Raw genomic sequence first — 12,967 nt, forward strand, 5'->3', positions numbered from 1 at the left:
CTCCAGACCCCTCACCAGCTTCATTGCCCTTCTCTGGACACGCTCCAGCACCTCAACATCCTTCTTGTAGTGAGGGGCCCAAAAGTGAACACAGTATTCAAGGTGCGGCCTCACCAGGGCCGAGTACGGGGTACAATCACTTCCCTACTCCTGCTGGCCACACTATTTCTGACAGTCAAAACACTCCCTAACATACAGAGCCACCCCACCGCCTCTCCTTCCTTGCCTATTCCTTCTGAAGAGCTTATAGCCATCCAAGTTCTGCGAGTCATCCCACCATCTTTCTGTGACTGCAACTATATCATAGTTTTCTTGCTGCACAATGGCTTCCAGCTCCTCCTGTTTGTTGCCCATGCTGCATGCATTGGTGTAGATGCACTTGAGCTGGGCTATTGATCCCGACACCTTTTTGGTGGAGAACACTATTTGTCCTCCTGATCCCTTAACTAGTCGTCCCAAAGGCGCTGAAGTGTCTCTTGACTGCCCTTGCACTTCTCGTTGCAGCTTCATCGCTGCCTACCTGAAAAATCAATAATGGATAGTAATCTGAACATACATCACTACTTAGCCTGTGCACCATCTGTAGGTAGTCTTCATTTGAGCCATGTCTAGAATTATCAGCATGATGATTAGCTGAATTTCCAGACAACTGACTTGAAACTTTATTTTCATGGAGATTCCTTATCCCAGCTGTGACAATGGGACTGGATACTGAAGCTGAAATACAAAAAAATATAAATAACTATACTCATATATTCACACAGTTGTTAACTTTAAGAGATTTCACAGAAAACACCATAACAGTGGATGAGTTGGATGCAAGAGGTCTGGAATCTGAACAAGAATCCAACTGTCTTGATTGAATCCTTTTGCCACAAATACCTTGAATAAAATTATATATCTAAGATTTGAATTTTCAAGAGGATTTAAAACCTAAATTCCATGTAGACATTAGTCAAGCTTCTCTCCACATCTATTCTAATTACAGTCAGTATTATATTCTTATAGGTTACAGAAAACTTTATTTTCCTCTATATAATTTGTATTCACTACCTTTAGTAACTTCCAAGGTATTAATGAGATACACAACATTACATACAGAACAACTATTTAAATTCTAAGCACATTGCTAAACTTTAAGAACAGATGGTTTAAAAGAATCCAGTGAGAATTCTACTTACCACAAAAAAAAAAAAAAAAACCTAGATACTTAACTGTTCATGTTGTCTAAGGTTGTTTTTAGAAAAGGGAAGAACAAAGAAATCCATTCATTCTCTGAAGGTCATCTTTGCCAGATACTGCATACCTTGAGCATAATTCTATCCAACTTAGTCTAGTCTACACTACAAAGGTTTGGTAAGGCTAAATAAGCTGGCAGCAAAACTTACATTACACTGGCAAAAATTAGGTTTTCGCTAGTAAAGATAAATGATCGCAATAGCTAACAAATAAAAGTTTTTGGTTTGTTTTGATTTTTCTATTGTCATGTATAAGTGACAACTATGCAAAATGGGTGTACATAGGAGAGGAGCAGTGTAACATGAACATGTGTTTTACTGTTTTACTATTTCTTCTCTCTCTCTCTCTCTTTTTTTTTTTTTAAATAAAAGTATATACTACCACGATGTACAGTCAGGAAAGCAAAGCTTAAACATACACAAAAATTTCCCTATCAACTCAAAGATTTTTCTCCTTCAAAGAAATTAGAGCGCTATGAAACATGCACATGAAGGTAAAGCTGACATGAGACAGGAGAATAAAATTAACATCACAGACTTACCTTGCTGCATCTGAGGATGTGGTGTATAATTTGGAGGATGTGAATATGGCATGTATCCTGCAGGACTTTGAGGAGCATATGGACTAGGCACTGGACTATTCTGTTGTGCCAAAAATCTGTTACCAGAACTTGTCTGTGGTGGCACAAACCGGCTAAAAATAAAATAAAAAATGTTTTAAAATCTTGGAAAAGGAAATCTAGACAAATTTATTATTTCTTTTGGAATATTATACCTTTGGAACATTATAACTTCTGTAAGAGACAAAATTCCAGCACAATCAAGAAACCCCTTCAAAAGCATTATTTTAAGCTATTGATACCTTCCCAACTTCAATTATTACTTAAGAGTGAGCCACAGTAAAGAATAGAATAAAAAGCATTCATAAGACCTCCACCTAGAGAAAGGAAACAATGACACAAATATTTATCAAAATAAGATCTGCAGAGCTACTAAAACAAGAAATGCAATTTCTAAAAGTTAGTCCTAGAAGTTTGAATGAAAGTGACAGCTAAGGTTTAATTATCATATAACAACTAGCTCGCTAGTATTAACAAGGAGCCATCTACTCTAAATATGATTTTTCCAGTAAGATTTCAAAGAACTTAATCTAACAGAACTATACTGCCAAGATATAGGAATGTGATAGGCAGTTAGTTAGGTAGAACCTGACCCAAAGTCCACTGAATACAACTTATTCTTTCACTGGCTTTATCTTAGACTCATCCTAAAGATAGGAAGCCATAAAAGTAAAATAGGCTTGTGACAATAATACATGTACTTTATAACTTACATTCTTATATGAACTTTTCAAAATAAAAATAAACCAAATAAATACTTCAGAAAGTACAATACATGCTTTCACAACCCTCAGTTCTAGATAGCAACTCTATGAAGGTAAGTTTTCATAGAAAGAAATAGCAAAGTATATAACACAAAGATTTTGCAAGGATTTCGAGAAGACTTAGTACATTGTAATATTCACAATTAAAAAAACCCAAACTTCTTCAATATCACTTTTAGATATAAAAGTAAAAACGTGTACAGGTTTTTGTGCAGGTACAGAGCATTTCATTTGCCAAAACAATTACACTAAGTTGAAGTTAAATAAGTTTATTTTAATAATGATATCTAAAAACTGGAGATGAAATCTGTTATAGCCCAGTAACTGGGTTGAAACTACATGCAGAACTCTTTCCTCTAGTCCAGAGTACTTTATTATATTAACAAAGGCCTGGTGTCATGGTTTATTATAGTTACATGTTACTTGCTGACACTCAAAGTTTGAAAAAGAACCAGAAAGTTGATGAGTAAGATGCTGGAAGACTGGCCAAACTACTGGGCCTATCCTCTGAGCAGCCTTTTGTATAACTGTTACAGCAGTACTCCATGCTTTTACAAGCCTTCTTTCCCACCCTCCTGTCACACTGGTCCTGTTACGCATGCCGGAACACACGGCCTCTTCTCTCCTATCCTCCTGCCACCAGTCTCAGCCTCTGCCACAGGTAGAGAACAGCTGGAGGGGTGGCAGGAGGCAGGGGGATTCCTTAAGCAGGAAAGAAAGTTTGCCAAAATTATGGGAGGGAGAGAGTACAGGGAATCATGACTAGTCAGAATACAAAGATTAACTCACTAACAAAAAGATGTTTCTTTGCCAGCTGAAGAAACTCACCCTGCTGTCAGACAAATGCAAAATTTGTCCTGACACTGATCATCTTCCTTTCACATACTTGCAACAAGAATTGACTGTCACTGTAAGAAGAATTTGCAGTTCGCTGCCCCTCCCACCCCATTTAAAAGAAAGCATTACCTGGAAGGGCTATGTGAGATAGTGGTTTGTTGATAATTGGAAGATGCAGGACTACCTCGCATGGAATTCTGAGAAATATTAAACTGTGACATCATCATGCCTATTAAGAAGAAGATAGCAGCATTACTTTACATGCATTTCCTTTTTAATCAATGAATCAATCTCATTTCAAAAATTATTATATACAGAGATTAATAAACTTTACAGACATTAACATCTTTTACCTACAACTGTTAGAAAATATTAAAAAAAGATCGATTCCATGTAAGATGTCCATTTTACACCATGACATAAAAAGAGTTACCTAAAGCAGTATTAATTCAATTATAAATATCAACTGTAGTTCCTTCCTCTGTTCCTTAGCCAAAAACCTGCTAGGAAATAAAAACATTTTATAACAGGATGTATACTCTGCTCCCCAGACTGGTGTGTACAGTACTCATTGTGCCAATAAGTAAAAGATTTGGAAACTTCACAACAAATCAGAAGAACACAGAAAACATATCTCCCATTCATAGAATAAGTACAGCAAACAATCATCTCAGGCTGAACAGTGCAAGATGTTCTCTCTGCTCCCATAATGCTTTAGTGCTTCCTTTCTACCCAAGGACAAAAGCTTTCTATTCTACCTCCACCACGCTTATAAGGAATGTTAACAAAGAAGGTGCTGAAATATTTTCAATTGCAAAGAACCACCAATATCCCGCCTGTAGATTCCTACAGTCATGCTTTGGAAATTCAGGAGTTGTACTAGATGGCAAGCCACAAGTACCAATGTGCTTGAAACTCACTCGCATCTTTATTAGGGAGAATTTAAGACTTTTATTTCCTCTCTTCGATACAGATATAAAGAATTTCCTAACCACATGACACTGGAAGTTGAAGTGGTGCAGGTACACAAAAACTTATATGACTTTTAACCAGGTGATTTTAATGACAGAATTGAATGTCTTTGCAGCTAAAACAGCATCAGAATTCATGTGCACACTGCAGCTTGGGAAGGCACAGCAAGTGATCCACAGCTGTGAGTAAAAGCACATCAGTAATGCAAATATTTTAAACCAAAGGTTAGATAGAAGGCTGACAGTAGTCCCCAATCCAGAGTGTTTGGGAAGACATCAATCCTTGAATTAGTATCACCAACTTCAATTACTGCAATATTCACACAAGCCCTGTCACCCTCTTTTTTCTTCCCCTCTCCCCAGCAGAGAAGAGATGGGATAATCCCCCAGGAATGCAGCCAGTTACTACCTCCCAGTAGGTACGAAGTGCTGCATTCCAAGTACATTAGCACAGGCAAACTAGCCCAGAGCAGGAGTGAAAGTTCCATGTTGTGCTAAAAAAAAAAAAAAAAATCCGAGACCTCCATACTTCAATACAGAGGACATTTCATTGTCCCAAGTAACAGAAGGGGACTCCTCAACTCCTGCAAAATTTGTTTAAATGGACACCGGTTGCCTCACACAGAGGCAAGTGAGGAGGAAACTCCAAGGGGTTTGTGTTGGAGGCAGCACCCAGCATTGCCCACTGCCCGCTCACCTCTCATAGCCACTCTCACCACAGCTAGGTAGTAGTTAGTCAAACTACTAATCCTTAACATTCATGTACAGAAAGCTGACAGAATGTGCCCATATGAGTATGAACTATACAGACAAAGTTTCATTTTATGCTTACAGCAAAGACTGCACTTTTAAAATACTTTAAAAAAATATATCTATTTGTTTTCTCCTCCCTAAATTTAAAACACATTTTGAACCACAGATGCAGTAGTTTTTGGTTTAAAAGAATGATGGAAAATATATAAATGAATTATTTTTTTAATGCCATTTAAAAAACCCTGAAACTTATTCTGTGACAAACAGTTCTCACCTCTCTATCTCTGTTGGGGGGAGCCAACATGGGGGGGACAATCTAGAGAACTTAAACAAACAAACAAAACCAACACAACCCCTCCTCACCCCCCCCCCCAAAAAAAAACCCCAAAACCCCAAACAACCAACCACAAGAACAACAACAAAAAACCACCACCACAACAGTGTCTCCAAAGTTTCCAGACAGATAACAAGTCTGCCTAGTAAGGATGTAATGAGGAAGGAGTAAAAATAAGCCCCAAACGTTTAGTCTAAAAAGGAGCTGAAATTAGTCCGTGGCCATTAACACTAAAATATCTTCTTATACATTTTTTTACATTGTTGTCATATCACTAAGTAGCAATTTATGGCTCCACTGTGCATTTCCATACCTTAAAATACTTCAGAATTTCTTTTAAATGCAACTTTAATTTTGATTGTTGGTAATGTTCAGTTTTGAGAAAACATCATCCTAGTAATAACATTCCTAGAATGAGTTTCCTTAACACATAGTCCCAGTCTTATTTTTTTTTGCTTGGAAAAAAGTGATATGCATAAATCCATTTTAGCACTCCTACTAAATGCAAAAGAATGCACTACGTAAAAACACAGCTCAAGATCACAGAAAAGAATTGTATGATTAAACTGTATTACAGCATCATGCACGCTTAAGCTAGGACTGCTCACCAAGAGGTGATTTTTCAGTTAAATATACGCTCTTATTGAAAGTGTACGTCTACAAAGTTTTTCCCTTTTACAGGCACATGTGCACTTGAGTTCTTGTATAAATGAAAAAAATTATCTAAGTAATTGACGTTTATGGAAAGATGCATAAGATTTTAATCGTCAAAAAAGCACACGTTGTGGTAAATAAAGTGAATTTTAAGTCCTTTCTGCACCCTAAGCTATGCTATGAATACTAACCTACTGCAATACATTATTTTAGCTGATCTTCCAACACATATCTGCTGAAAGGCAAAGCCAAAGTGTTGAGAGGGAAAAGCGAAAAAAATTATTATGAAAAATTAAACTAAATAATATCTCAATTTTAAATAAATAATTATAAAGAAATCCACTTCACTCATACACTATAAGATGCAAGACAGATGTAGTTGAAAGATGGCACCAAGAACTTCCTCTGTCATCTGATGAAAAAGGTCTAAAATAAAATTCACATGCTGCCCTTGTACATAGTTAGGCCTGATGCCGTATGGTGACGTGACTCAGTCTGTTCAGACAACCTAGTAATAGAAAACAGTCTGAAAAATCTAACTAAAAATCTAATCTGTATGAAGACTGTTTCAACAATGGGACTATTATCAAAAGACAGGGAAGAAGAGTTTGAACACTGCTGCTACATTACCTGAAACAAAATATGCCAGCAATTTTTTGGGGGTGGAGGTGGAGGGGAGGGGTGGGTGAGCACCCAGGACACAAAGCAAAAAAAGTGTCCACATAATACAATCTTTCTTGCACTATTTGTTTATCATAACTAAAACCAATTCTCGCTCTAAACTTAGTGTTGAGCTACAAATAAATATGACCTTGGAAAAAAACATCAGCACAGAATTCTGCTTGTGCTTTACCTTATATTCACAAGTATTCAAAACATAGTATTTAGCTTTCTGAAGATGCCTTTATTTCCTGACAAATTGTACTGAACCAAGAATTTTATTCCACGTTTAATGTAATTCTTTATCCAGGTGGTCCTTCTGTTCTTGCGTTAGAAAAAAAGGCTGGGAGAAATTAGAGTTCAGTTTGTCCATACTAACACTGGAACTGACACTCAAGGGATCATGGTGCAGAGGCCCACCCCAGGCTGAGTAAATAGACAGGGGGCCCCCACTGCCTTTGTTCCTTCTCAATTCTGTGCATTACAAATATTGGGTCAGAGTACCCAGCACTGACTTCACCACATGCTGGACTCAACAGAAGGCAGAAGGACAATATTCAGAAGAAAGACAGTAAGGAAAGCAGAAGCAATGAAATACTAGAAAAGAGCCTAAATTTCATTCTTCTAGCTGGCAAAATGCATTACATAAGATCTCTAGCAAATCCCCAATTGTTCTACAAATCATGACTCTACAGAGATTACAAAAATCTGTTCAGAAAGCAGAAGAAAACCCAAACTTTGCTGCCAGAACACATCAGTATAGCCTCCTTCGGCTTTGGAGATCTGAATGGGATGTATTAACAGCTAAGGTGGCTACCACAGTTTGCCAGCATCTAGCTTAAAGATTAAAAGCAAAGCTTTATCCTCATACTGTGAAAACTCTGGAAATTCTCCTACTCATTTCACAGTTTAGTATTTAAAGAAAATATTTCAGGTCCAAATGAAAGAGTCTCCAGATATACAAGTAGAATCTGTCTGATTAATTCTTTGCTTGGTCTCTCCCCTTCTCCATCTTTGCTATCCAGCAGTATATCTCACTAAACCTCAGAAAAGAATTAGCTGTTAAAACAGTAAAATCTGTAGGACATCACAAATTGCTGAGAAGAGGAACAGCAGGGAAGAGCTGTTAAGTATGGTTCATTCAACCTTATTCCTTACCCCAAAACTATTAAGAACTACCACTACAATGATACACTATAATCATACAGATTTTCAGTAAGATCAAGGCATATTTTCCCAACTTCAATTATTTACCAAGACAAATATATGAACCTAGTCATAAAGAAAATCAAATAAAATTACTTTAAAATAAAATCCAATCACTCATCCTAGAAATTAAACTTTGTAGTGAAATTAAACATTATTTTTTACAAAATTCCCGGTAGAGTTTACTTCCATGCTTATACCAATACAATCACTCCTTAGAAGATGTCAAGATATATAGCTTTATATCACTATCAAATATAAGGCAAGGCATAAATATTGCAGTTGTGTTCCATATATGGAGTTAGTATCAGTCCCCTAAACTTACAGAACAACATAAAACACGATCAATAAATAATGAAAAATCCTTACCGCTTTGTACTCCATATCTGTTTTGCATGCTTTTCTCCCTGAAAACATTAGGATTCCTTGCCAGGATAGCCTGCAGCAAGACTGGTATATCTCCCTCTGGATCATCACTGCCAAGGTTATCTTTCAATTCTCTGGAATTGTGAAAGTAAGCAAATAAAGTGGCAAATGCATTTTCAAATATAAGAAACTAGGAGTCAAGTTTAAAAAAAAACAAAAAAAACATCAAACCAACCAACCAACCAACCAACCAATTTACTGTCAAAATACAGACAAAAACAAGTCTGCAAAGCACTGTTCCCTGCCTCTATTTTTTTTTTCCTCTCTTGTTTAAGGAATGGAAGAAGAGGTATTCCTACTAGCCTTCGAAATTATTTTCTGTTAATAAGCACTTATATATACATGGTTGTCAGTTTCAGACTATTATAAAAAGTTTCTTATGCCTACTTTTGTATTGTGATCTTCTCCATAAAAGAACGCTTTGGCATAACATCAAGAAAGTATTATTGTAGGAGTGAAAATATGTGTGAATGTATAAACATTCAGGTTGCAGCCCGACACTTTGAGAATCTTTTATTTTAAAAAAGAAGATTGGCATATCTTTGACATCACAGGATTCCCTTCAAACCATCAAAAATGTAATGGATTTTCTATAAATGCATATGTGCTTTCACTTATTGTTTGCTTTGAGGACTTTTAAAAGCTACTTCCATTTGTTCAAAATAATTGATTGGAACATGCAGGAAAAAGGGCTGTCAACATAAGACAATTCAAAGGACACCAGGAAAAAATGAAAAAACAAAATATATATTAACAAAAAGAGAATATGTTAGCATACTTGCTGGTTCAATACTTAAATTATTTAAGTTTAACACCTAATCAGAACTGACATGGGTCTTACATGAGTGTCTCAAAAAAGTATCTTTTTGGTGTAATACTGGGTATATAATTTGTCTACATGCATTATTAACTGAAGTGGGACACAAGTGACTATTGCACAATCAATACCATAAAGTTTGCACTCCTAACTAGCAAGAATGGAACAAGCAGCAGATCTATTATTTTTTTTAAAAAAATAGTTATGCATAAGTGCTGTTGGACAATTACTAACATTCTGATTGACTGAAACAATTGACTCCCATACAGCAGTAATCTGCTAAACTAGCCTAATAAAAAACCTGCACGTTCTAACTTTCAGATTCTCACAACACCCTTCTCAATTCAGTTCATTTTAATTTCAAGGAATAAGGATGGTGACCTGATATAGTTGAAGTTCAAAATACATACATGTGATCTGTTGACACCTGATTGAGACTGTGGACAAGCTGTGAAACCAGATTTTCATCCCTGCAAGCCAGAAGGCAGTTCACCTCTTCAGCTATCCGCCCATTGAAAAGAAGGCTTTTTGTTGTTGTAGCAGGTAAAGGTGATGGAAGAGGCAGCTGGTTCAAAACTGTTATCAGAAAACAGAAAGGAGTTCAGAATCGTTTCATGAAACACAAGCATACAAAGATGGACACCTTCTTACTCCCTCATGTGATTAAGAAAGAAAACCTGACAACTACATTTGAAATATAGGGAAGATTTCTGGATTTTTTTTTTTAATCATGAACACACACACACAAAGGCTGGACTCTGTTTTAAACAAAGTAATGCAGTCAAGTCCATAAAAGTTATATTACTATATTATTGTAAATATTTAACTGTGCTAAGGCAAGTATTATGAATAAAAACATACTTTTAAACATTCCAGAATATTAAGCTATTTAATGTTATGGCAGCTTTCTCTTGGAGCTGAAAGCATTGAAGGAAAGAAATGCAAAATCCTTTTAGCTGCATGCAGTACTATAAGTGCACTGATCATATACTGTAAGTTTTCTACTCTGTCCATCATATTTAATTAGTGTTCCCACTTTGTATAGTGAGGGTAGATAAAAACAAAAAAAAAAGAACAAAGAAAAAACCCTAAACAACCCAACAACCAATTTAAGTCACTAATGAAATTATCAGTTTTTTCTTCTCCTGTTGTATTCATTTTTATGTAAGTAATCTTCTCAAGAAAAGGCTAGTATCGTTGGTTGGAATGATGACTAAAATGTCAATTCAGTCAATATACCTATTCACATATATTGGTAAAAAGATTTGTTTAGTGAAAACACCTATCACAATATTTCAATCAGATTATAAACGAGCATACTATACTTTCAGAGGGTATTCTTAGGTCTACAGGCATAACAAGGAAGTGTACCAAATAAGAAGCCTTGACCAGATGATTTGGCAGGGCTACAGAGACAAGAGTAAGCCAGAAAAGGTCAAAAAGCCTGCTACATAAGAAAGTCACTTTCATGAGTCCATGAAAACAAGCTGACTCTGACTTCAAGTTCCCAGGCTGATTACAATAGAAATAGCTTCAGAAAAAAACAACTGTGAAATATACTCTTTTGGCTCTTTTATATTTTGAAATTGGGGGTTTTTTTCCCCCCTATACAATGTATATAATTACTTTATTTAGAAATAAACTGCAATTCAAATAAAAGACTATAATATATTAAAATAGCTAGCTTTCATTACTTGCATTAGATTACCTTGAATGTGCCTTGAAACTTGGAAAAATTACCAAGATCAGCAAAACATATTTATTAAAACAGTATAAATTCAGCTAGTTAACTGAGCCTAGTCTATTGCCTCTAGTCATCACGTCCTCCATGTTTTTAGGGCAACAGGACTTGTCCATTCCAGTACCTTCTTTTCACACAGAGAGAAATAAGGTGAAGCAGTGACAAGCTCTCTTTCATCTACTCCCGAGTTTCTAAACATTAGATAAATACAACAGATAAAGAAGCAAATGCACCTAACACAAGGGCTAATCCCACCAAAGGTAGTTCAATGTTTCAAGAAACTCTTGCACCAGGAGTCTGACCAATGACTTCTACCAATTAAGTATTTTGACCTCTTTAGAACCTTACCTGCAAATACTTAGGGCTGGAAAACCAACCTAGCCCAGAAACTTATGATTTGCATCCTGATGGCCCATTATTAGACACAGATAATGACAGATATATATACACATATAAATATATAAGCAGCATCTTCTAATTTGATATTTCAGGATATCAGAAAGACATGAAGAAGTGGGTTTTTTCCCCCTCTAATACATCTGCTTTTTTTACTGTTAGCAATTAAATTCAATTGCTGGGTATATACTTTCAGTGTCTCTTGGAAAGTCTCCAAATTTCAACAGTATAATAATAAAAACAAGAGCTCAGAAGAAGCACTTGGGTCACTGAGTCCAATTATCCTCAGACAACCAAGCTATAAACTCTTACTTATGCTTTATAAACAAGATGCATCTTTGTCCCAACTTCTCTTATTGGAATGGTTGTTCTAGGACCTCATTACGGTAATGATAAATCTCCTCTTAGTTTCCACTAGAAACTTATTTTTGGCCAGATTATAATCATCTGGTTTTGTGCCAGTATCAGCTTTTAATGTAAATAGTTCTTTTCCTTTCCTTGAATTTTGTCTTCCTGATGTATTTAAAGACAGCACACACACCTCATCTGCTCCTTTTGTAGGCTGAACAGCCAAGAAAGAAGCCTCATAGGTTCAGCTGCTTATTACCATTCTAGCAGCCATTCTTTGCACCTGTTAATTAGAGCAACATTTGTGTACTTTGTCCAAAACTAAGGAACTAGGTTTCAAGTATATTCAGCATATTCCACAAGTCTCTCTAGCTGAACATCAATCTTCTCTCTCTCTCTTCAGTGAAGATGATGAGATGTATATTTTAGATAAGTGTTTTATCATTTATATGTTGTTCTTTATTTATGAGGTACCCAGATATGTTATTGAATGATATTCCAAACAAACAATGAATTCCTATATTTTATGTTTTAGGTTTACTTAAGGGGTTTTTTTAACCTATATTTCATTTTGTTCCATGTTTAAATTAGCATATTTTGTTTGAATATATTTTTAAAATTCAAGCAATGACAAAATTAACATTTTTAATACCAAATTTGATTTTGAACAGATTTACTTTTAAGAACTTGAAAAATGAAACTATTTTTAGTATTTTGAAAATGCAGGTATTTACTGGAGAGGTAGAAGGGAACATAGCAAAGACAAAAAAAAAGAAGAGTACTTACGGTCTGTAAGACTAGCAATCCCTGCAAGAGTAGTGATGGGAACATGAGGCATATCCCCATTCATCCTGAAGTTCTGGGATGGTAGCGCCTACACAGATATTTTAGTTCAGGTGCCAGCTATCATTACTTCCCATCTCCCAAGCACTAAAACAAGCAAACAAAACACACATACACAAAAAAAAACAAACCATAAAACCAAATTAAAATTCTCGTTTTACTTAAAAAAATTTTAAATTCAATAACATAAATGAAACACAGACCATAACCTCAGCTGCATAATAAGTAAATTTTGTCAAAAGTGGGTAGAACAATGTAGAATTTAAATATCAAATGGCATTAAGCAATCAAAAGGCAAGCTTTTGGTCTCAGCAGCAGAGCCCTTCACAAAAAAGATGCAAGATAAGGCAATCAAAAGA

General features: G+C 35.7%; 1 protein-coding gene across 1 annotated transcript; it reads right to left on the reverse strand.

Annotated features, from left to right (window-relative positions):
- Positions 1-520: 520 nt before the first annotated feature.
- Positions 521-12,700, reverse strand: LOC104623736 (nipped-B-like protein; the record flags this gene model as incomplete). The annotated part of the gene is made up of 6 exons (XM_010290905.1): positions 12,552-12,700; positions 9,691-9,856; positions 8,407-8,537; positions 3,589-3,688; positions 1,781-1,932; positions 521-717 (listed from the first exon to the last, which is right to left on the reverse strand). Coding segments are annotated over exons 1-6 (810 nt in total), but the record flags the coding sequence as incomplete, so codon positions are not given.
- Between the last annotated feature and the right edge of the window lie 267 nt (positions 12,701-12,967).

Source organism: Phaethon lepturus, unplaced genomic scaffold, assembly GCF_000687285.1.
Source record: "Phaethon lepturus isolate BGI_N335 unplaced genomic scaffold, ASM68728v1 scaffold19197, whole genome shotgun sequence".
In the NCBI taxonomy this organism is placed as follows: Eukaryota; Metazoa; Chordata; class Aves; order Phaethontiformes; family Phaethontidae; genus Phaethon; species Phaethon lepturus.